Source organism: Lepisosteus oculatus, chromosome 7 (genome assembly GCF_040954835.1).
Source record: "Lepisosteus oculatus isolate fLepOcu1 chromosome 7, fLepOcu1.hap2, whole genome shotgun sequence".
NCBI classification, from domain to species: Eukaryota; Metazoa; Chordata; class Actinopteri; order Semionotiformes; family Lepisosteidae; genus Lepisosteus; species Lepisosteus oculatus.
This window is the reverse complement of record NC_090702.1, coordinates 14,178,091-14,203,876: the sequence shown is the minus strand read 5'-3', so window position 1 is coordinate 14,203,876 and position 25,786 is coordinate 14,178,091. Positions and strand designations below refer to the sequence as shown.

Sequence of the window (25,786 nt, the reverse complement as noted above, 5' to 3'; positions counted from 1 at the left end):
TCAAGATACACAGATGCTGCCAGAAGCCGAAACCTCTGGAATAAAAAACCTCGACAGGTCATTGGTGTTGGTACCTCCCTTATGCAGATCTCTCTCATTGTTAATGAGAACAGTGCTTGTCCACACAATCACATGACCCATACGCTTTTACCTAATGATTAAATATGCATAAATTGTGGTACTGGCACTGGTTCGAAGCATATTTGACATTAATTAATTGTATCGTACTAAGGTGCTATAAGTCATCGATCTCTGCTATTCTTAAATTATTCAAAATGTATTATTACTATTACTACTATTAACTTTTCGTGAAACAGACTTGAAATAAAAAAATTGTGATTAATATATATATATAATAGTATTGTGCTTTCCTAACCATTTGACTAGTTTAAACAAAGGTGAACAGACCGTATAACAAGGACACCGAGAGGGGCTGAGATACTTTACCCCATTTCCTCAGTAAAAAGTCAACTAGCCTTAGCCTCAAACCATTCATTCTGTGTGTGGGTAACCAGGTGATGAACATCTAGCCTACAAAACAATTCCATCAGGTGGCGCAAAGGAATATGGAAAATATAAGTACACCGATTCATCTTTTTGTAATACAAACGGATTCGCTCTAAAATAATAAATAAAGATCAATCGATTACTAGTACAAAATGTTTTATTCAAGAGCTGTAATTAACACGGTTAATTTTCAAAACCATTAAGGGCGTATAAACGCGAGGCTAAGCAGTTGGAACTGAAATACTGTAATGAGCAGGAGTTTTTGCTGATTACAGAGACGGACCCCGGTCCTGCTGTTTATTCTGATGTACTACACGCTGGAGTTCTGCTTTAGATTTCATTCCCTGGTCTTTATCGCACAGATACCAATAATGGAGTTTTCTGAAAGGAAAAGGAGCAGAAAATCCCAAAGCTTCAAACTGATTAACGAAGAAGGTAAGGCAGGGAATTTATCTTGTCACGATTCGTCTGCAGTCGCTCCTTTGGGTATTGTATAAACAAAAAGGTTAAAATGAAATAACCCTTGTTAAAGAACACGGAATGCACCTGCAACGTTTGTTTAGTTGAAAGGAGATTATTGTCCATCAATAGAAACACAGTATACATAGACATTATTTAATATATTTGTCACATGGGGTATACACAACGGAAGAATAAACTAATGCTCGAAGAATGCATTATATATGTGGTTGTTTTCATGAGGAGTAGGTAGTCTGAAAGGCACACTGACAAACCGACGGATATCACTGAACTTGTATTTTCTGTCATTAGATTACAAATTTATAAAAAGTGCATTTGTTCGAGTGTATATTCATTATGAAAATTTGCGTTAAACAATTCTGTTGCGCATGAGAATGAAATAATATCAGCAATATCAATATTGGCTTAACGTGATCTGTAGTAGTTTAGTTTGGTTTGATTTGATGCCAAGTTTGAGCCTGAGAACTAGACTATTTTATATTCCACCTACAGGTGGTAGAACCTAACAGCGTGCAGTGTGCAGGAAACTAAACAGGCAGGTCCAGTCCTGCCTACAATAGTCTTCATTCCGCTAAATAGTCGTGCACATTCACTACAGTGTAAAGACAGACAGCGAAATATTTCCTAGGTCCCATTATACAGAATATTGTTTACGTTTTTCTGGGATTTGATACTCTTCCTACATTAGTAATATGAGAGTTAGATTTTCCAAGAGCAGTTGTTTCAAGGTTCATTTTAAAGAATGTTTTAAAATTTGGCAAATTTGTTCTTTCAACGATACTGACTTTATGAAGTAAATGCTTCAAACATCATACATATAAATATGTTGGTGATGTCTTGTGTGAAGCTCTCATTTAAAGCATAATAGCTTAATAGTGAGAGTTATCCTCTAAGAGCCTGTCTTTTAGAGAGTATGTGTCAAAGAGATGGATAGAAAGGAGGGAAACCTTGAACTATTAATTCTTGAAAACAATTATGATTAATTATTTCCTTCCTCTTTGACAAAATGATGATATGATTTGTATAAAATATTCAGATGTATTTTGCTGTATCATCTGAACCTTGGTGGGTAATCCATGGTAATATTCCTTGTCTTTCCAGATTACGAAGCAGAATACTTTGCAAGCAGTAACACCCTTGATGCAAACGGGGAAATAAATGATACAAAAATGGCTGAAGGTACATTGTTTATTTCTTATTGAATAAACAGGCAAGGATTATGATAACATTAATCTTGAAGATACGTTCAGCTCTTGCTAAAGATATATATATATAGTTTATGCTGTATAAGTAATATTATTTTTCTGTGATGAGTACTTTTAGCTCAGTGTGTTGGTCAGGATTTGTCTTATTTTGTCTTGCAGCATGGTTACTAGCAGACATCCCATTTATTTCAAGTCACATGGCATTATCACAGTGTCTTTAAGATAGATTGTTTTTTCTTTGTTTGGTCATGTGTATTGTAAAATACAGTCAATTTTTTCCATTTGACAATTGTACTGTATCTGCATAGCATAGCACAGACAGAACAGTATATTGCAGTAAAAGTCAAACAACCATACAGTAGTACTATTGAAGCAGAGTGCTGGGATGTGGATTCTAGCATAACTGAAATTTAAATTTTGGAGACAGAAAAAATTGAAAACTGCTTTTAATAATGTTACAATATGAATGCCATATCCTATTATTTCACAGATTTATGGACATGCCAGAAATGTTCATTTCTTTCCATCGTGTTCTTCTATTCATGGTTTATGGTTTATTTGGTTGCTGTGAGGATACCAAAAGGTATATTCTAAGTAACATGCCTGTATTTTTTTCTTTTTGCTGCTTATGTCCAGAAAAGTTTTGAAATTTCTAAATTTACAACTCGCCAAACTCAACTTTGAGATGTCAGCTCACATGGAACAGCATATAGGGTAACCATTCTGATCCTAGTAGTGATTGAGTAATATTCACTGAATATACAAGAAGAATCTAAGAAACTTTGCAAACCAGAGAAGTCAATTTAGCCCATCTAGTTAGTCTCCAACACTGTAACTAACCAGCTCTCATACAGCAATGCCTTTGTCCTGCTCACTGTCATGTAGAAATTGTGTAGCCAATACAATATGTTTTCCTACTTCTGTAATTGCTTCGCATCTGCATTACCTTGGATTAAATTGCAAAATAGTTAATAATGATAATAACAGAAGTAGTTATACTAGTTAATGATAATAACAGAATAACAAATGACAGAGGTCAAGTTGAATATTACGCAAATGGGAGAAATGGGAGGAAAGCTGCCACCTTAAGAATTAGGGTACATTTCAGGTGCATTAAGGTGGATTGAAGAATTAATGGTTGCATTAAGATGAGGGCCATTAAGCTATCTGATGAAGGATCACACCTTAACAGGTGTAACAGTCTGTTAAGGTGTGATTATCAAACTGCAGCTAGTCAATGTCTTGAAAATAGGTGTAGTTGAAATGGGTTGCTAATTAAATTAACAGGTTAAGATTATGTCCCATAATGCAGACACTGTTGCATTAAATCAGGGTTATGCTATTAGACAACTGCCAAACGTATTTCCAAAAGGATGGTACGAATTGGTAGTTGGTTCTGTTGGGGTTTGGTGGACTTGAGTCATCCAAAGCATCTTTGGACTATCACTCACGATCTCAGGCGATCTCTGTGACCTATTTCAGTCACTATGAATAAGGTTCTTTCCAATAAATAACTGATGTTCAGTAATTGATAGTTCAATGTATGTTATTTTTTTCAAATAATAGTTTAATCACAAACAGTATGGCTTATCTATTCAATATAATTATATTCTAAACATTGCCTCTAATACACTTTTCATTGAGCTTAATTTGTGCTGAGGACATTTAATATATTTTTAGGTGGCTAAAATATGAAATGGCACTGTAAAAACCTCCATTCAATCCTGATTACTGCAGTCATATAGGAAATATATAACAGTTCTTGCAATATATAGCATGTTAGCCAAAGTTTAGAAGCGCACATAACACCATAACGATATACCACAGTAAAAGTATAAGAGTATAACAGATAAAAAATAAAGAACACTTAATAAACACTCCTTAATGTTACGACAGTGGGTTCATTAGCATGTGTTGCATATCCAAATAACATGGAAGGAGAGCACTCATGAGGAGAATGATATGCATATGGTGTTCATAGAAGCTTCTTAGAAATAAACCACATCTAAATTGGCATTGCTAGTAGCACTGATGAAAAGCAGGTGTTACACACTGAGCTCCAGCTCATAAAAAGCTGCCATTCAAAACAAGTGTTTTATCAAGGGAGAGAGGAAGATGAATGATCCAGAGCCCAAACATCAGCAATTTCCAGAACTTTGTGGGGAAAAGCAAACTTTACTAGATTTGACAGAGAAAAAAAATAGTCTGCATGTTATACAGATAGAGCAAAGGGAGGGAAAAGGGAAAAAAATATGAAAAGGGGAAAATTAATATAAAATACCATACAGGCTTTATCTTATGACCCTTTCGTTTTTAGTCATTTCCATCTGTTTTGCCTGGAAGACACAGCAGATTGTGGTATTTCAGAGCTCTGAGAGACAGGTTTCTTCGGAGGCAATTTAATTTCTGCCACAAATATTTCTTCTTTTTCTTTAAATATAAAGTATGTACAGTATATTGTATGAGAAGTATGCTTTGTGGCACGTTTTAGATGGCTTTTTGCAGTATTGTTTTATTTGATCAAAAACTAAGTATGTTTCAGACACTACTGGACACATACGGTATTACCAGTGTTCTTATTAATGTTGTATTACCAATGAATGTGGGGTTAATATATCTGAATATAGGGCAGCAAGGTGGCGTACTGGTTAGTATTGCTGTCTCGCAGCACTGAGGCTCTGGATTTAATTCCTGGGGTGCTGTCTGCGTGGAGTTTGTATGATCTCACAGTGTGGGTTTGCATGGGGAAACCGAGTGTTATTGGGGTGCTATGATTTCCTCCCACAGTCCAAAGATATACTGGTAGATTAATTAGCTTCTGGGAAAACAGGCCCAGGTGTGAGTGTGTGCATGATCGTGTCTCTGTGCCCTGTGATGGACTGGCGTCCCATCCAGGGTGTATCCTGCCTTGCACCCGCTGTTTGCTTGGATAGACTCCAGCTCCATGGCCACCCTGACCTGAATAACACGGTTAGAAAGTGGATGGATATATGTTGATATATGTATGAAAAAATTAAAAGACACATGTGCATCCGCCTGTTTTGTAGTATAATTAACCATTATAACATTTTATAGTTTTATAAAAATGTGAATACTTTCTCCCCAAGTGGTGCAAGCCTTCACACTCCACACTTACAATATCTAACACTGTTTTTGGTGTTGGTGTCGGAGGGATACATAATCCATGTTCGGGAAAGGGGCAGCAGATAAATACTATGGGCACCATTACGCACTTCCCGCAATTCGTCAGTCTCTGCTCTGTCAGTATGGTGTTATTTCCCTAAGACACATCTTATCTTCAGGTGTCCACAAAGTGCAAGACACATCATATGGGAAAACCTGTGTAAACATTTTGTTGCGCAAATGTTGTGCCAGTGACTTCCATAGCGCACATCTTTATATAGATCATTCACCTGTAGGAATAGGGTCTTGCTAATGATTACAAGAGATTTCTTAGTGTCTTTAACATCCAAATTGTCTTTAGCTTGGCTAGGTGACGAAGGCATGGAGATTAAGAAACAGATCACTGGTATGATGAGGCTGTTAAATGACAAGGCCGGCCGAGTATATCAGAGAGTGGGGAAGGAGGGGGAGAACCTGAAGCAGGAGCCCAAGGATGTCGATGTGAGGTGGGCCCAGCCTGCCCCTGCTGTCGCTCCAACTATCGCTGTGAGCCAGGAAGTTCCCCAGCACAGCACATGGAACCAAGATCCTGTAGTTGCTCCTCAGGTCTCTGGGCAATATGGCACTCGATCAAAAACCTTAAAAATGATGAACAAGACAAAGAACACACTCAAAACAAATGGTACGTTTCTTTCTTTGCCATTAAAAAGTCCATCCTAACAGTCTTTTTTTATATTGTTTTTGCAGTAAAAGTAACTGATCTCACAGGACATGTCTTCCTTACTTTTTACATTACCTGCCCTTTCTGTAAGTCATCTTGAAAGGATTGTTTCACCTCTTGTTTTTAAATTGAATTCCCAGAGAAGTGTTTTGCCTCTGTCATCCCCCTTCATTGATCAGTTCTGAAACAGCCCTTCATTTCCTTCCATTTTAGTATTCTCTTGTGAAGCCACTGTGGGAGATTGATGCTGTTAAAATGGTGTGAATATTTTTCAAATACATTTAAGATAAAAAATGTTCCGAAAAGGTTTTTAACTGGGTGAAGCATCAGTTGCATTTTGTTTTCTCACTCATAATGCCATGTCAGCAGAGAACCATGTTTTATTTTATGGTAATATTTAATTACTAAGAAAAGTTACTGCAATTTCTAAGGTATAACACGGCAGAATTTGGGGTGGCGGCACCATATTTGCTCAGATATGTCAGTTGCTTAAAATATCAAAATGTCATAGTTTTACCTAAAGATCCCATGTTCTGGAATTTTTAGGTACATAATCAATGAGGTACTCAATCTATACTGTAGTTTGAAAACATGAATATATATATATCGCTTGATGTCTCAGTTCGTTTGGTCATGTAGCATGATGTCTACTACCTTTCTACACCACCCTCTGTGCTTATATTGTTTCTTTTCTCCGCAGGAGAGATTCCTTCTGCGGCAACTAACACTACTGGACCTGGCTGTTGTATGTGTAACTGTAAGACAACGCTGCAGGCTATACTTCAGGAGCTCAGAGCCATGAGGAAGTTAATGCAGACCCAAAAAGGTCAGCACAGCTATATCTCCTTTATACTTGGCTTGTATACATATATGCTATAATTCTTTTTAAGAAAATGAATAAGTGGAAATATATACTGTATGTAGTATTATGTAGTATCATACTACAAAAAGAAATGTGCCCTTTATGTCAAATAGTAAACGCTTATTAGATGAAGAAAATATGATTTAAGAATATTTTTTTATTATTTCTGCTTCTTATTTATACTGTCACATCTGGGCTGATTCTTTCCATTAAAGCCTTTAGGTTTCTCTCAAGGTGACTACAAGAGGATTACAAGCAAATAAAGCCTGCAAACTGTGGAATGCCTTGCCTGCTTCACACAAACGTCCTGTCATCACACAGAAAAAACACCTTTCTGCTATGGGGTTTTTGGACAGGAATGTAGTTCACGACTCAGCTGTGGCGGATATGTGCAACAGCCTTCATAAAATTAGGTCACAAACAATCAATAGCATGTACTTGTAAATGTCAACCGTTAGCAGATTCTAGAAATTCAGATTCCATAGCTTTGGGATGCTAATTATCAATATTTCAACTACTCCAAAAATCATTCAGTTCTTTACACGCTCTAGTACTCCGTCATGAAGAAAGAACATAAAGACATCATATGAAATTACATTTATATTTTTACAAATTCTCGATGGTGTACATATTTCCCCAACATGGTGACACAGTGTACTGTTTTCTCTTCTTTTTTTTTGCAATAATTATATTCATATAATTAAAGGTCCCACTACAAATCAATAGATTAATTTGGTAATTTGGTCAAACTTTGGCAAAGATATCAGCAATTAAACTTAAAAGGTCTGTGATATGCCCCATTTCACTACATAAAATTGATGCCACTTTGTGAAACAATGTGCTAACTGAATAGTTCATTCTGAGCATTCATTCTACCATCTTTGTTAAGTCAAAAGCTTAAATGTAAATGTAGTCAGTGTTTTCCTTGATCGATTAAGATCCTACAGGAAACAATTTATAGGTAGTTTAGTTCTATAAATGTCATATCAAAGATACAGTGGACATTAAGTCTAAAAACCACTTTTGATTTTGGTTGATCTTGTACCACACATTACTGACCACCTTAAACATAACATTTGGAGATTATTTTCTATGTCTAGAACTTGTAATAGGGTAAATCTATTCATTCAGTTACACTGTTATCACTAAATAACACCTGGTGTATGTTTAACGATTTTGAAGAATTAAAGACATCTACAGTATATAAATAATGGCAGGAGGCTAGCAGCTTAGTGCATGGTGTGTTTGGAGCATTATGTGGCATCGCTAATGTATAGGATTTTTTAAAAATGTGAACAGTATCTTTTCATTTTCTCATACATGTGAAGAATATAAGCACGTTATCCTATATTCATTACTAGAATTAGAATCACTCCAAATCACATTTAGTATTTCCACCCAAAAAAAGAAATGGGCATGTTAATATTGACATACTCATCAATGATTGTGTAGAATTACATTTTTATCATAAATAAGCAAAGAAGAAACCAATGTTTAGCACAATAACATAAATAAATAAAAAATATAATTAGAATATGTAATAAATAATGTATTTGATAACACTATAAATATATACAGTAATACATATTTAATAACCAACAGAGACTTTATTTTCTTAGGAAACATGGCTACTTTAAGGTAGACAGAAGTACAGTACAAAAGTATTCACACCCCTGAGACCTTTTCGCATGTTATTGTGTTACAATATTAAATAATTTAATTGGGATTTTTTGCCATTAATCTCAAAACACTTGTAATATCAATGTGAAAACAAAATGATATAGCTTCTCCTAAATTAATTATGAATGTAAAACAGAAAATAACTGATTGCATAAATATTCACCTTATTTTGAGTCAATATTTGGTAGAGACACCTTTGGCAGCAATTACAGCCGTGGGTCTTTTTGGGTAATTCTCTTCCAGCTTTGCAAATCTGAACACTGTAATTTTTGCCCATTCTTCTTTGCACAGTTGTTCAGACTCTCTCTAGTTTGACGGAAGCTGTTGGTGAACAGCAATTTTCGATTCCTGTTCCAAGGAAGTCAACACATAAACACACTAAATCAAAACTTCAAACTTCAGGCACTTTTTCATTTCAAGCCTGTTGCTGGACGGCAGGTTTCCACTGAGTAACAGACAGGCCCCCTGTAAACAAAACTAAAAATCGGCAAGTTTTGATTTAGTCAGGGTCCTTGTCTCATTTTGGCAGCTGAATTTTATCCAACCGTGATGATTTGTGAAAACCCATTAGACTTTCTTTATGCTTTTACAGTATGACTGTAATCTGAGAGGTATGTTTACACTGGTTACACAGCCATGCCACCACATTGAGTTCTCCTATAAATATTTCCCTGGGTAAAAATCCAGTGAATTTCCATAATAACCACATCACTTTGAATGGAATTCTTTCAGGAGCTCAGGAGAAGCAGCGGGCTCCAAGCAGTGTTAGTGTTGTTCGATCTTCTACACCCCGAAAGAGGACTCGGAAAAGGAGGCCTGCCCACAAAATCACACCGCAGGCTGGGCACAGCAGGAAAATGAATGTCCAGCCCAGCAGCACTCCAGAGACCAGTGGGCGAAGAGAAAGAAGGGAGAGATCCAGTCTTCCCTCACCTGCTTCAGCAGCAGGCATTGAAAACCATGTTCCTCAATATGGGATTGTCAGAGAAATGCCTTCCTCAGAAGTATGTCATAACAAACGTTACCTTTATAAAAATGCCACAGTAGTCATTCAAACTACGAAACTGTGCCAAGGGTACGAACTCCCGATTGTTTTGATCAGGCTGTATAAGTAAGCCAGCAATTTCATGTCTACAAATGAAAAGCTTTTTTTGTAAAATTTGCTTTATTGCTAAATTATTTAAGCAGAATTATCCTATGATGTGCTTTAAAGAACATATGTTTTGTACTCAATCTGCATACATTTGACATTTTTATTGTAAACAAGCACATTACTGTATTTTTTGATTTTTTGCACACAAAAAAAAACCTCAGCAACCTTTTTTCTCTTTAAAATCGCACAAAATTACACATCAATTCAATATGACATAGTGTACCAATTTTCACCATTTTAAAATTCAGTCTTAATGGAAGCCCGTTTTATGTCTTATGTGGAGTTTCTCAATTAAAGTCAGATGCATGTCTGCTTTTCACCTTCTTCTCTAGCCTTTAATGCATACGAAGGAAGATACAAATCTGGTGAATACAGATTTTGACAGAAATTTCAAAAATATGTATTAGGGAGTACTCTAAGCGCACAAGCCACAGTTTGAACTAATGTAAAACCCTTGGAATCACATGACTGTGTCTCCGGATTTGTACATTCTTGAAAACCTTTTGGAAAAGATAGTGTTGTAAATAGGTTATTAGAAATACTGACCAGTTACATATATAAACTGTATTGTGTTTCATCTAGTAAATTAAAACCAAAACAGGGCAGGATATGACTTACTGCCTAATTCAGATGGGGCTTTGCTGTAGTTAAGAGCTCAAAGGCAGTGCACATAATTGTTTAGTACCACCGTAACTGGATGAGCTGAAGCTGATTTTGATATCCTCAAATCACTGCGTATTAGGAGCACTTGTCACAGGTCTCATCCAAGCTTGAAGTATTGCCAGTGGGAACTGTGTCTATCATTCCAAAATAGTTTCTGCTATTTGTGCTGTGGGTGTTGTTTGTGAACAGGATGGCTGCAAAATGCACCTATTTCAAAATTTTGATGTAAACTATGTTGTCACTGTCTTTCTCATACTTGTTCAGTTATGCAGCAGTGAATCATGCAGAACAATAATTTCCTCATCAAATACCCGTACTGGGCACTGTTTTGCTGCCTTTTGGATTGTTTTTAGGACATTTAGGATTGTTTACAGTCCTTTACTTATTTTTGGATCTACAGTATGTTTTCCAGTGTATGTTGGGAATTTAGTGATTCAAAATAGCTTTATTATCTTTAAAAGGGTACAATAGTTTTGGTGATTCAGCCCACAGTGGGTGGCTGGGTTTATACTCACTAGAAAAGTGTGTACAATATAGCACAGGGCCTTGAGAGCCTTTTGTGTAAAAAGTAAAATATGTTGTCTCTTGGCATCAAAATGTGATGTCAACATTTTTGTAAAAAGCAACTTTGGTTAACACCTTTTTGCCTATTGGTCAGTTACTCATAGTTACTCATAGAAAGCAAATCCAAGATATTATTCAGATAATCAAGCATAATTATAACTGCTTTCAAGCTTGAGACTGTAACTTTTGCTGACTTGTGTGCCTTTTTTCAGCATCTTTTTCTACTTTACATGTTATTCGTTTGGAAACTACATTAGAATTTAGGGTAGTGGTATTATCTATTTCAGCATCTCAAGCATATTTTGCTCTTTTGTCTTTTAAAAATGCCTTATTGATGTTCCTTTTTTGTGTTTCTAATACTGGGTATTTTCTCTGTTTTGATTGTGCAACATTTGCGATGTTCATGTAATGTATCAAATGCTGATGAATAATGCAGAGAGCATCTGGAGATGGGCCAGTTTTTATCTGCTGCTTTAAAATAAATTGATGCTCCTGTTTGTACAATGCAAAAATCACATGTTTTCAAATGTCGAATAGGGACAATCTTCATGCTTTTTAATCCAAGAACCTCTTCAAAGTTTTTTAATGGACCATAGAGAACTGGCTTTCAGAATGTGGCTTGGTAGTTTCACAGACTCTGAGCCTTTTGTGTCAAGAAGTGCTTCTTATTCTCAGCCCTGAATATTTTGGCACTTCATTTGCATTTGTATCCATTTACCTCCTGTATTGTGGACTCTAATAGTGGGATAGATGGCAACGCAAATTTCTTTAGAAATGTAAAAAACCATAAGGGACAAGAATATAAATGAAAAACAAAATAGGTTAGTTTAGCCAGCCCCTGAATTCCTAATGATGTAGTAAAATGAAAAACAGGAGTAAAATGCTCAAGGCAAATGCTGTTAAGATTAATTAATTTTCCTTTCTCTCTCCCTTGCTGTGTATGTAGCCTGAAGTCCAGCTGGCTGAGGACTATGATGTCTACATACCAAAATCCCAGCTGGATTCCATCCTTGTAAATTACACCCGTTCCGGAAGCTTGCTGTTCAGGAAGCTGGTGTGTGCGTTCTTCGACGACACAACGCTAGCCAACTCTCTCCCCAATGGCAAGAGGAAGAGAGGCCTAAATGACAACAGAAAAGGGCTGGATCAGAATATTGTGGGAGCTATTAAAGGTAGGTTGTTTTTTCAGAGCTGACTGTCTAGTAGACACAGTGCTGTTTCTTGTAGACAAGACCGGGAAATCAATGGAAGAATGATATATAAAAAACAAAGCCGCTCCATGTGGAAAAGTAGTATTTAATGTTGGAAAGCACTACAAAAAAATAAAAAATGTTTTAAATGGATTGCAATATACTCTATTCTTTTACCAAAACTATTTTCCAGTATATTGTAGAATGAATAGTTGTTTTTGTAACATATTCTGTGTAAAACACAGAATAATTTCTGAATCCTCTGTGAAAATTCGGTGAAAACTACAGAAACATCTCACATAGTGCAATATGCTGAATATGGAATTTCATCCAGTTTGACCTTTAAACAGGTTGTTGTACATTAGTGAATTTGTTGTCGCCATCAAATTTATTTACAGTAGGTAAAAAAATTAAAGTGATTTGCATAAATTCTAGTTGTGTAACTGAAAGATATAAAATAGAGACTGTGCTTTATGAGAAAAAAAATATTGCATTACCTAGATCACAAAATCAAATTTCATTTTTTGACAATGGTATTTGGGGACCCTTGCATTAGTATTTTTGATTAATCTTTGCTTCCTTCAAAACTTGGTTAGTAGCATCTTTCCAGGGATTCAATTTTGGACCTGAGATGGTTATTCCATAGCTACTATCCTTTTGGCAGAAAGTATTTTATAGAAGTTAAGGAATATTATCTCACTAGAATAAACCTCCTGTCAAACAAGCAGTCTAACACTGAATAAGGTCCAGGGCAGAAATTTGCAGTGTTGATCCATGTACAATACAGAGGTAACACTGCCAAGACAAATAAAGAAAACAAATACTGTACCATACCAACACACAATCAACATACAACCTCTAATTTTTTATAAGGTTATTTAATTAATCTTATCTCTTCATTTGAACATATTGGACCTTTTTTGGTAAAAAAAAAGCTTTACTTTTGATCCATCTGACCATTAAATGGAGTTAACTAAATTTGTATGTCAAACAGAAATCTTTCTTTTTTGTGTCATTTTTAACAAAGGCTCACAGTTTTCACTCACAAACATTTTCTTCCTGTTAAGATATCAGATATCGGATATGCTTGTTTTGAGGATGATTTTCTATGTTTACTTGTTTCTTATGTCATTTTTTAAGTCAGATTCTAAGGATTTTTCCTGGCTGCTCAAACAATTCTTCTTTTTCACCCTCTGGCTAATCAGATTTGTTAGTAGTAGCATATCCTTCAAAGTGTTTTCTTGCCATTCCTACTATAGTTGTTCTGCTATTTTTGGGCCACTTCTCCTTCCCATTGAGATGTTGTAGATTGATCAGAAGGCTGCTGCTACAAAGAGGAAACCAAAGGCGACTGCAGAAATCAAAGGTGTACTGTATGTGCTGAAGAATAGGCAACAAATCTCTGGAAACTGAATCTAAAATACAAGAATTCCCTACTTTATTTACAAGCTGCAAATCAAGCAAAAGGTGCCAAAAAACACTAAGAGTATGAAATTAAAAACAATTTCTGTAACATTGTGTTGTTTAAGCAGGATCACTGTGTTGGCAGTGAGGAGAGGTGGTAAGGGCTCTGGACTCCTAATTGGAACTACGGGTTCACAGTCCCAGGTGGAGACACAACTGCTGTATTAGCAGTATCACCTGCATACATTAAATCCAAAACTTTGTATTTTTTAAACAACAAGGTACTTGAAGTTTGTGTGAATTACTTTGAATAATGTTAAATAAGTGAATAATAATGAAATCATATCTTTCAGTGATACAGACACTTCATTTGTGGGTTTACACATATGTTTCAACTGCCCATATATTAATTTAAGTTTATCCCACATACTGTATTATGTCCATTCATATACTAGTATGAGACAAGTATCATAACTATTCTATTGGTGAATTACACTATTTTGCAGAAACATGGTCCTAGCAGAAATTCCAATCTAAACGTAGTGTCCGATAAGTAACTCTAAAATAATTGTCATCTGTGGCTGAGTCTGAGTTTTTTCTCATCTTGCCTTCTGATTAATAGTGTAATTTGCACTTCAAGGAACATGTTAACTCATTGGTGAAATGCGTCACATAAACCTATATTCAGTACAATATCAAAAAGCTGGGTCTTTCAATTAGATCATTAAAACTACCCAGTTATTTATGTATATTTTGGTACACCCGGAGGCAGGTATCAGGGATTTTTAATTAGGCTGGAACATATAAATATGGCCATCAGGTAAAAATTGTTGTTTTTTTTATTTATAGTAAGGAAAGACAAATACAGACCAATCTCTAGCTGTTATTTGTGAAGAAAGCTCAACAGATGAAACATTGTTTCTCCTGTCTAATTTTCAGCATGGAATTAACCTCTATTAACCCATATTTGCATTATTCATTTTAACAACATAAGAAATTTTATGAAGGCTAAAAAAGGTTCAACAGCCGATACGTTGTGTTTCTCCTAGTTTTCAGCGTGGAATTAACCTTTATTTGCGCTATTCATTTTAGCAACATAAGTAAGGTTGCAAAGAAGAGAAGATTGCTTGGTCTTTTTAGTTTGTGTGATCACCAGTAGCTAAGTGATCGTGAAGAAGTGTCTTATCCAGCCATTTTTTGAAAGAACCAAGAGGTCACCTTCAACACCACAGCTGAGTAGCTTGTCGCAGACTCCATAACCCTTTGTATAAAAAGAGGGCTCCTCTTCTCAGTCTTTAATGAACTTCCCCTAATTTCTACTTTCATTAGGGAAATAATTCATTCTTATTTATTTTTAGATTTCTGCCAGAATCGTCTTTGGCCCTGTTAAGTTCTGTTGTCTGAATTAGTTTTTCTTCTTTAAGCAGACTATTAAGGTTTTCATAGGCCACTAACAAAATATGTTTTTTGTTTTGCCTTGATTGAAGTGCATTTGTACTGATCTCTAAAATGTAAAACAGTCTTCACAGAGAAGTATTGCACTGCGAACAGAATTGAGAAACTCCCGGGACCAAGAGATTGGGTACAAATTCTTCAGGACCAGATTAAACTGGCCAGGAGACGGTTAAAGAGAGGAAATTGTGGTAAGTCTAATACATGTACCGATGTACAGTATAACATCTTGATTTGCCATGAGAAAAAAGCTGTATTGACCCACAGTATACTAAAGTATATTATTCCAATGGATGAATTTTTAAGCTCTGAGCAGTAGTGAAACCCAGTTACATACAGTAATGGTGTACAAATGACAAATGCCTTTATTTTCCTATTAGTTTATTTCTTGTTGTTTACCTCATCTTGTATATGAAAACGACATAATGTATTGTTCTGTTTTTGTAGAATATAGTTTTCTAAGTAACAGTTTTACAAAATAATAAAAGCTATTTACTTACAGTACATTGGGTGTAAGAGAAAAAGAGAAGTACTGGTTTGTATGTCCTTTAGACACTTGGCATATTTAATTTCCTCATTGCTTTGGCCAGTCTTTTCAGAAAATAGGACAGTTAAGAGGCCAATTGAAGAATAGTTGAGAATTATAGAATGTTAATATAGCTGTAAAAGGAAAGAAACATCACATAAAATAACAGGAAAATGCAAAAAATCAAAAGAGCTTTCAATCTTTCAATGTCCTGCACACAGAAAAAAAAAATGGTTCCACACAGAAAAAAATGACTATTTCATTCTCTGTTACGCAAAGACTCTACTGTTTATGAGTCAGAAAATTTTTACATCGATTCACTTGCCTGTTCCTAAGGTTCATGGTTCATTTGGAGATTCATAGCCACTGTTAACTAAATTCATGTTACTGTACATACCTACTACTATGTAGCTGAAAAGGCCAATTTCATCATATAACACTCTACTGTAGAACAAAACAGCATTTTCAGATGCTGTACCAGGGACTGGCAACTCCACTCCTCCAGGGTCCCCTGGCTTTCAGTGCACCTTGGATTTTAATGACGCAATTGAAAAAAAATTGTAACACCTCCTGGAATGCATCACTAATGGACTGCCTTTGCCAGTCCCTGTGTTATATGACTTGAGTTTATGTTGATTCAGAAGTATCTGTTTTCTGGGTTTTCATTACCTCATTCTGCTTCCATCATATTTGTTCAGCAGAAATTGTCGACTGTGACGAAATTGTGAACAGGAGTTCCCAAAGCACGACAGGTAGTTCGTTTATTTGTTTGGCATTTTTCATTACTGTGATTAAATTATGTCAGCCAGTTTAAGACTCAGATCAAATAGAAACCCCCACTCGTTTACCATAAGCAAATTCCAAATATGATGTCACTTGGTGATGGCTTTCATTTTTCTGGAAAATTCCTGCATCTTCCTAGTGGAAAGTTGGCATCAAGGTATTTTCAGCTGATGGGTATGTGAATGTTAATCTGGCCCCAAATTTAGTTCTTTTTATTCTCCTTGTAGGATCTAGCATAAAGACTAAAATTAAATAGTTATATCTTCCCTATTCTGCCACCTTGAACCTGTATGTCACACAATTTAAATCAAAATAAGTTCTAGGCACACATATATGTTTTGGACTTGCTTAGGACTAGTGATGGCTGATGTCCAATGACTGTTGTGCTTGCAAATGTCAGCTGCTCCTTTCCAGAGACTGCTCTCCTTTTATTATGGATGTCTGACTGTGCTGCTATTGAACTTGTTGTTCATTTCCAGTTTTTCAAATCTGACATTGTATTCTAACAGATTTTGTCTTTAGTGCACCAAACATATTTTGTATTTAATGTCTTTAATATAACACTTTTAGATTTATTTAGAATTATGTGAGACCCCATAATGTCAAATATACAAACAGACTGTGGATCACGCCTGGATCTTTATCAAAGCTGTGCTTTCAGGAGAGGGTAAGGGGGGATGATTGTTGATGATTACATGCATCTGTGATATAGTGGGAGAGAAAGTTTGCATTTTGTTCTTCAAATACAACACTACTTTGGTTTCTAAAACAAAGCTGAATTCACTCTATCAAAGCTCCATTACATTCTTGCAAAATGTAGCAATTATAAAACCATATCTATTAAATTGATTATTAATGTTAGAATGCTATAAGAATAATAAATAAGGCTGCACTGTTCTGCTGAGAGATTGCTTGGTGAGAACTAGTATAGCAACTCATATTTTTCTTCGGTAATGGCTGCTAACATACAGTATAGATTCCAAGATTTGGGACACGTTCTTGTACACTATATCACCTGTTTTGCCTTGCTTGTGAGGAGCACACAAGTAGAGATGAACACTCTTATAGCCTTTAGCCACATGATACCAAAGCCCAGAAACTGTCAGAATTCCCCAGAGCATATAGGATTATCATTAAAACTAAACCAAACAAAAAAGCCTCTTATAGGCTTTCTTAGGCCTTTTTTTTTTCAAAATGTTCCTCACCTTTTTGTAATTAATTGTTTTCAATAGCAGAAGATTAAAAAGAAGTCAACACCAGAACAGAAAATATAATTCATGAAGGCAGCTTAATTACACATGCAGTTGCTGGGTGTTTTGCCAGCAGACACTGCAATGCTGAGAAGTGAATCAATTAGTCAGTGTGCGTACCCTGCAGCCTCCTGCAATTGTTTGTGTTTCAGGTACAGAGCTTCCAGAATCCATTCATAATGAAGAAGGTCTGTATTAGGCTTTTTCCAAATACAAACACACATGTATGTGTGAACACTAAAATATAGTCAGTGTTAAAAATTTAGCACTGAGTAGCTACTGTAGATATAGGTTTGTTTGGCTTTGTATTATTTCTGTGATACGGTATATTCATTCACTTTAATTCATTTGTTTTCTTTTTTTCTATCAACAGAGGATCTTGAGTGTTCTAAAGAAAAAGATGACAGTTTTGTGAAAGGTATTATACTTAATCTACCAATATTTATGATTAAATTAATGTTAAATCTAATAAGGGGAGAAAATGTGTATCTGTGAAGATGACTTTGCATGTAATACAAAAACTAAGGTCGAGGTCAAATCAAAATGTTGAGTCACCTGCCGACTGCAAATTACAAATCTAGCACTTAATTCATCCATTCTTAATAAAAAGCACAAAAGGGTACTGGGTTTGTATTTTTCAATTGGCTGGTGCGTGGTTAAAATATTTAATTTAATCAGAGCCAAGTTTGCATATTGTTTTACTGTTTAAATACAGGTATAGACATATAGACTCACTAGGCTAAATCGTTACAATTATTTTACGTATGTGTGCTGACAAATCTATTATTTTTTAGGCCTTTTTTCTGCAAAGGAGTTTGACAAGCTATAGGAACAATTGGTTCTGAAACATTGCAACCTTAGAACCATGTCATTTTTGAAACATTTTTGAAACATATTATTTTTTAACCGTTGCTTTCATTCCATGTTATGCTTGGCCACAGCTAACATGTTTAAAAGGCTCATTCATTCATTTAAAAGGTCAGCCTGTCAGCTCATACAATATTATTTATTTGAAAATGTGAGTGTAATTCAGTGTTAGGGGCTGTTGCACTTTATTGCTCTATGTGGATATGGCTTGCATTAGTAGATGCTTTTCTGCAATACTGGAATTGTTAGTGCAGAAGAAAATTGTATTAAGTCACCAATAGTTGGTACTTGCTTGGTGCTTCAAAGCACACAGTCAGGCTAGTGAGAACAAGGCACTTGAAGGCACATTCATAGCAACAGCCCTAATTTATTCAACAGCATCCTCATTACCTTTGAAAATTAATGATTGTACTGTACATATCACCCATCTAGTTGTGACTGCTGTTTATGCATTTGCTTGCAAGAAGATATACATTTATTATTGTAAATTTCTCCTGAATTATATAGGATGAGCTTTAGAAAAATAGGATTTTTTGACAGTATGCAAAATAATTTCTTATTATACTGTGGTAGGAAAATTAAAATAATGTATGTCATTTTAATAAACATTTTGTGTATTTTTAGGTTGTGTTGTTGAGAAGAGCACAGAAGACTCTGAGCGTGATATAAAAAAGGACGTCACAGCTTAAACTTAATCTTTGCTACCAAATAACAATAGCCTTGCAATGGCGATAAGTCATAGTGGGTCTACTAACTTTATCCAGTGAGACACTTTTAATTCCATTGTTTAGAAAGCTTCTAGTTCTCTTTTGTGAGACAAATTAGTTTTGTGGTTGTAGTAAAATTATTACCAAAGTAGCCAACTTTGAAAGTCTATTTTGCTCTCTTGTTATATCTGCAAAATTACATGGCTATGTGGAGTTGTGTTTTTGCAACTCAGTGATCTTTTGCTTAGTCAATACTGTGGATCTATGGTTTTGAGATGGAGCTGAATTAAGAAAATACTCATGATCTCTTTGGACTTCCCATGTTATAACCAGGTCCTAAAGCACTTGTTTTGTTAAATATCATGTCAGCCTTTTCCACTGTTGATCATGTCATTGTGCTAAAACATCTGTAGTTCCACTTTGGTCTTTCTGGAAAAACTCAGAATGGTGTACTTTGTGTGTATTTCATGGTCATACAGTATATCTAATTACACCAACTAACTTCAACTTCAAACTAGGTGCTGTACAGTCTGGTATTTCCCAGAGCTCTACTTTGGGCCTTTTGCTATTAAATGTATAAATGTTACCTATTAAGGTCATAAAAAAATTTGGTGATTACTTTTATATTTGTAATACACAAGTCTGTGCATTCCTTCCAGCCCAATCATGCATGGCAATAACTACCCTCAGAGAAATTAAATTTAGTAATGGATGGCTACAAACTTCAAATAACTGAAAATAAACCGTGATAAAAGAGATGTACGGTCAAGTGTCTTCAAATCAGAATTTGTCAAACTTGACCACATTAGAATTACTTTCAAAGGGAGACACCTGAGCGATAACTATAATTATCTTATTTCTGTTATTAGAACTGCATTTCCAATTTGAGCACTTTAGCCAAGCTAAAGTTTGTGCGAAACAAAAAAAATCAGAGAGATTAGTACATGTATTTGTATCTTAAAATGACTCCTCAAATGCCTCATCTGTTTTCATTTGTTAATTATATTTTTATCAAAGAACCTTTCTTCATATTTCATAAAAAACATCCCTTATTTACTGTAAAACTTCACTCCTAAACATGTAATGCATCTTAATAATATGTCGTTTTCTAAATGTGGCTATAGTTCTGTACATGTTCTCTTTTAATACGACAAAAGTCAAAAGTGAAAACACCGACACATTTTGGAATGAACATTCTTCTATAACTGGTTTGGATCAGGAGTGCATCATATTTGTGGACTGTATTGCTTTGTTCTTAATTCTGTATGGGATGGGTTGACCTGATGAACGCTATAAACAGTATATACAGTATAGAGGGTGTTTCAGTAAATAAAGTAAAAAGACCTCCCGCAGCCAAAAATGAGTTTTGAATAGGAGAAGCACTCTACCGCCTTTTATGTGTTTGGTTTTGAGACTACATGAGTCACAAGTCTTAGTACTGTACAGTACCTCCAAGTATTAGGATAAAAATGGCATGCTTTGTGCAGTAGTAGTTGAAAACTGAAATGCACTGAGTGATTGAACTTTAGCAAGAAAGAGCGTGACACAGTTGTACTTCTATGCCCACCTATGAAGACATACCAACCTCATGCTAAATCATGCAAAGAGATGTCAGTGCCATGCAGTGCCTCCAATAATGGCAAGACAGCTGCTCATAATGAGCAGTGACCTGGATGGCCAAAGATCTCCTACACAGTTGAGAATGTTTGCTGCGATTTAAGTACTGCTCTGGGCACAATATTGCCCATAGGTACTGGTGTACTGCAAAATCTACAACAGATATACTGTATACTGAAGCAGTTCACACATGTACACTGGTTTACTAAGATGAGGCTGTCTTTAATGTTTTTTCAACGTTGCCATGGAAAAGGTGGGCACACGAACAACTGCTCCCATTACCATGTACAGTGTTACAGATGTGATGGTTGAGGGATTTCCCTGCCCATTCATCTCCACCATTCACCATCATCCCGTGAAGAAGCCGGCTGTGCAGCACATAATTTGCAAATGATGTGCTCAAATCTTGACTCGAGGGACATAGCCTTCTGCTGAACCAGACCAGAATTTAGGCTTTGGTATCAAGGATGGGAAGCCCAAACAGTTGTGAGGAAAAGTTATGTGGAACATGCTCCTGTTATTATTAGTTACATCTCTAGCTATATATGAGTAAATGAAATATCATGTGAGCACCTTGTTACCCTATTTATTGAAGAACCCTTTTGTATAAGAAGGGTGTATACTGTAGGTCGGAGATTGTGATGACCACAACCGATTGACAGATGAATCATTGGTTGTGTTAAACATTGATGCTTATTGTAATGTAATGAAAAAGAAATGATTGTTTGGAGATCAGTTCAATATCATGAGATGGATGATGGTGAATACTGGTGTCACACAAATATGTGGAAATGTGAAACGCTTTAAAAAGACTTTGACCAATTACAGGGTTTAACTGCTGTTTGGGGGGAAAAAACTTTTGATTTTTTGTTTTAATATTATATGTGAGGAAAAATAAAATACAGTTTACATTTGTTCAACAGATGTACGTTTTCAGCACTCAAGCTGTGTATCATAAGTATGTGTCGTAAGAAGGAACCTGTGATTTTATTCCATTCTCTCTGAATATAAAACGTTACAGTACTGCCTACAAATAATTTAAGCCCTCTTAGATACAGGGGTGTTGAAGACAATAGGCATGTACAGTATCTATTGTAATCAGGTATACTCTATAAGCATAAAATTCTAACTTAGGTGTGTGAAATGAATGTGCCATATGTTATGTATATATATAAAAGTACTTTGATCCTTTTATACACACACATATATATAAGTATATACTGTGTATACTTCAGTACAAGTATAGTACACGTACAAGTAAAAGGATAGAATATATTTTAAAAAGTATTTTAATCACATACTGTACTAAGATTGTGCTTATAATGTTATACTGTATTTTAGGATTTTCTCCTGCTAAAGCCACATTCTTCCTTTTATTTTGTAAGTGAATTTGAGCCTTATTGTACTTATTTTTTTCTTATTTAAGAAAATGTACAGAAAATGATAGTGGAAAATAACAGAATTATTATATCTATATTGTAGTACAGTTTGGAGGAACATAGATTTAATATCAGAAATGGGTACAATATATTTCTTTTCAGTTAACTTTTACATGACTATTTTTTCTTTCTACATTTTTTATATTTTAGGTACTGAGCTGCTAAAAACATTAAAGGCATATCAAGCTTTTTATCTGCAGCCAATTCCTAAAAATTCAGTATTGGTTAATATACAGAATTTCACTGGGTCTTAATATATTGATCTTAGAGAGAGTCATGGTGGGGTTCTCCAGAGTGTGTGTCTCCCATGTGAGTTGGGAACACTTTTGGTGAAGCATGTTTGACACTTGTTTTCATTGTGTGGTTTAGGAACTCTGAGACGTGCTCAAAACGGTGGTCCAACCACGTATAATACATACTGCACAAATAATGTGATCAAGATCACAGACAGCCAGAACTGTAAAGTTAACAGGAGGTACAACAGTGGATAATGTTTAGCAGCCAATTATTGTATTTGTGCTTAAATAGGCCATACAGCTGTATTGTACTAAGCTTCCCAATACTTTGTGCCTTTTCACATTCAAATAACATATTTTACCTCACTAAAATATTTCCTGTGTATTTATTTTGATGTCAGTGACCTACTCTATTAATATGTGGTATGACGGCACAGTGGTTAGCTTTGTTGCCTCGCAGTGCTGGGGCCCTGGGTTCAATTCCGTTCCTGGAGTGCTGTCTGTGGAGTTTGCGTGTTTTCTCCGTGTTTGTGTGGGTTTCCTCTGGGTGCTCTGGTTTCGTCCCACAGTCCTAAAACATACTGGTAAGTTAACAGGCTTCTGGGACAATTGGCCCTGGTGCGAGAGTGTGTTTGTCCGTGTGTGTGGCGTCTTATCCAGGTTGTACAGTACCTTGCCTTGCACCCGTTGCTTGCCGGGATAGGCTCTGGCTGCTCTGTGACTCTGCACTGGTTGCAGCAGTTAGAAAATGGATGGATAATGTGTCAATATGTTCAATTTCAGTAGTTTTGTCAAACTCTAAGGCTTTAGGATTCTCATACTATTGTCATACACTATATATCATATACTGTACTGTTGTACAGTAGTTCAGGTGGGTAGCTGCATCAGCATGCGTAGGCTGTGAAGGAACAAGTAATAGGTTTATTCCATGCTGAAAAAAAGAAGAAAGAAAACACAACGTTTCAGCTGTTGAGCCTTCTTCAGGTGTGAGCATACTGTACTGTACAGTATATGCATAATAATTCACAAAGTGAGGCTATGAGCGGGGTAGTTCACCTGGCTGAGAGGGATGACAACCCATCCATAAGGACTGTCAGAACTTCCCGTCCCCTTTACTGAAGGATGAACCGGATGGATGAAGGGATATGAAAACTAAATACACAAGCAAGTGAGCCAGAAACTTGATATTTACTGCACATGTAGGCACATGAGCGAGATTAGAGTTTAACCTCCTCCTGAACTTGTTTTAAACTCCATATATTTAAAAAATGTAAAAGTCAGTCAATGATATCCTCAATGCTGTGTGACTAGAGTGCAAGATACTGTATATCTAGGTATATAGACAGCATTACAATTTTAATTTATTCATTTTATATTTATTTTAGCCTTCTATTTTAAAGAGGTAAATATGCAAATCATTGTTTATATTTGCATATGTATGCATTTGCAACTCAAATTATGAAGTGAATTATTATTGTTATTTTGTAAATATTTTTAAAAATGCTTTAACCTAAAATATTGGTGTGATATTGTATGCCAGAGGAGCTCAAACTGTTATTGAGAGACTTCATGCTTCTGATGTAGTGCAGAAACTGGCTGAATAATGTAGTACTAATTCATGGGTCCATACTGTATATACAGTAAGAACGAATATAAACACTTTTGATACGACAGTAAGGATGCTGTAAAGAAATTTTCCATCAGGACAATGAGAAAAAAGAAAAAGTTTTGTTTTCATTAAACTAATTTGGTCAGGTAAGTTCTGATGTGCTTTTGCTTTGGTACAGTTGAAAATATATGCTAACAATGTTTATATAATAATTTTAATAGGTAATGTCATAAGAAAGATTACAAATGAGAGGAGGCCATTAGTCTCATCTAGCCTAATGTCTGCAACCTACTACCGAGCACAATAGGACATTACATTTGGTAGATGTACAGTATGACTGTTTGGGTATTTTACAACTTGTAATAAAAGATGGCAACAAGATGTAGACAAATCACATGAGATTTAAAGAAGGCATCTAGGAATGCAAATGTAGAAAAGTCTTGAAGAACTGACTTCACGGAATTGTCTAAAGAGAAGTTTGAGCACATCCACTATTAAATGCCCATTTATTCTAGGTAAAATGTGAATGTTTTACAAGATGTCTGAATATACACTTGTAGCAAAAACCCATGAGCATGTGAATAGTTTGACTTAGTTTAGTACAATTGAGAGAGAATGATCAACATTGCATGAATGTGTATAAAAGACTTCCAGACAACAAACGCAAATGATACCCTCTTCTGAAAAATCATATTTACTGTATATATGAAGAGGGCATCATTTCACACCGTTTTAGCAGTCAATTGCTCTTTTATTTCTTTCCATCAAGTTTCCATCACGAAGATTAGTCTGCCAAAGCATTCTTGTTATTCACTCACCTGTCAAGCTCTTTCAGCATTAATGTGGGCATGTTGTGCTTGTTTTTGGTTTCTGGATTGGTTTAGTCTAGCTCCGTGTTTACAGTTATTACCATGCTGAGATGTGAAGCCGTTCAGCCACAAGTCAGAAGTCAAATCCAAAAAGCTTCTTCTTTCCAACAGAACAATTCCATGTAAAACATTACAAGAAAATAATAAATGTAGCATTGCCTGAGTAATTGATCAGTTTCACTGGTGAACTGTTGAATTATACGTATTTCTCATTGTTATGTTAATGGTATTGAGACATTGTATTTTTTATTGAGCACAATGACCATCTATATAGTAATTCCAGTCTTTTGATAAATGTTATAACCTCAATATGGTTTCAGCATTGTTAGAAATATTATATTACAAATATTATCTTATACTGTACCTTCTATACACTTTAGTATATGTTAAGAAAGAAGCTTCTCTATATGGCTAGAGGTGATATACATTTCATTTTTGAATATCACAACATGTATTCTAGTAGCACAAATGCCATCAGACAAATCTCTACTCTGGATATTTCACAGGTCTTAACTTCACCTTGGTCTGCATGTTATTTGAAGAAGTTAAGGTATTGGATGAAACTGTCATTTTAGCAGTAAAAGAATGAAAATACTTGGTATAGTTAAATGTAAATGAATACACTCTTTTTCTACTGTTAGCTTTATTTGACTAATTCAAAGAGCACAATTAAAAAAAAAGCTTTGCAATGTTGGTGATAGCACATGGGCTGGCAAAGTTATCGAACATCATGAAATAATACTTTGGCAGCTCAAGTAGTTTACTGCAATGCAAAAATGAACATACACAACATCTGCAGCAGCTGTTCCTGCCTTGCCACATTTTGTTTCTTAACTCTCTTATTCACTGAGGTTGTTTTAAATACTTACTGTTTGTATT

The 25,786-nt window shown here is 35.4% G+C and overlaps 1 protein-coding gene across 4 annotated transcripts; it reads left to right on the top strand.

The window, feature by feature from the left end:
* Positions 1 to 516: 516 nt before the first annotated feature.
* Positions 517 to 22,801, top strand: bend7 (BEN domain containing 7). Of its 4 annotated transcripts, none has more exons than XM_015353128.2 (11): positions 517 to 942; positions 2,089 to 2,166; positions 5,677 to 5,997; positions 6,737 to 6,862; positions 9,311 to 9,582; positions 11,905 to 12,130; positions 15,073 to 15,195; positions 16,232 to 16,282; positions 17,716 to 17,751; positions 17,937 to 17,981; positions 19,055 to 22,801. In XM_015353128.2, the coding sequence occupies exons 1-11, from the start codon at positions 813 to 815 to the stop codon at positions 19,117 to 19,119; spliced, it is 1,473 nt and encodes a 490-aa protein (XP_015208614.2). In that variant the 5' UTR covers positions 517 to 812; the 3' UTR covers positions 19,120 to 22,801. The 4 variants fall into 4 exon arrangements, with proteins under 4 accessions (XP_015208614.2, XP_015208613.2, XP_015208616.2 ...); XM_015353127.2 differs by having other exon boundaries at positions 16,229 to 16,282; XM_015353130.2 differs by lacking the exon at positions 17,716 to 17,751.
* Positions 22,802 to 25,786: the final 2,985 nt, after the last annotated feature.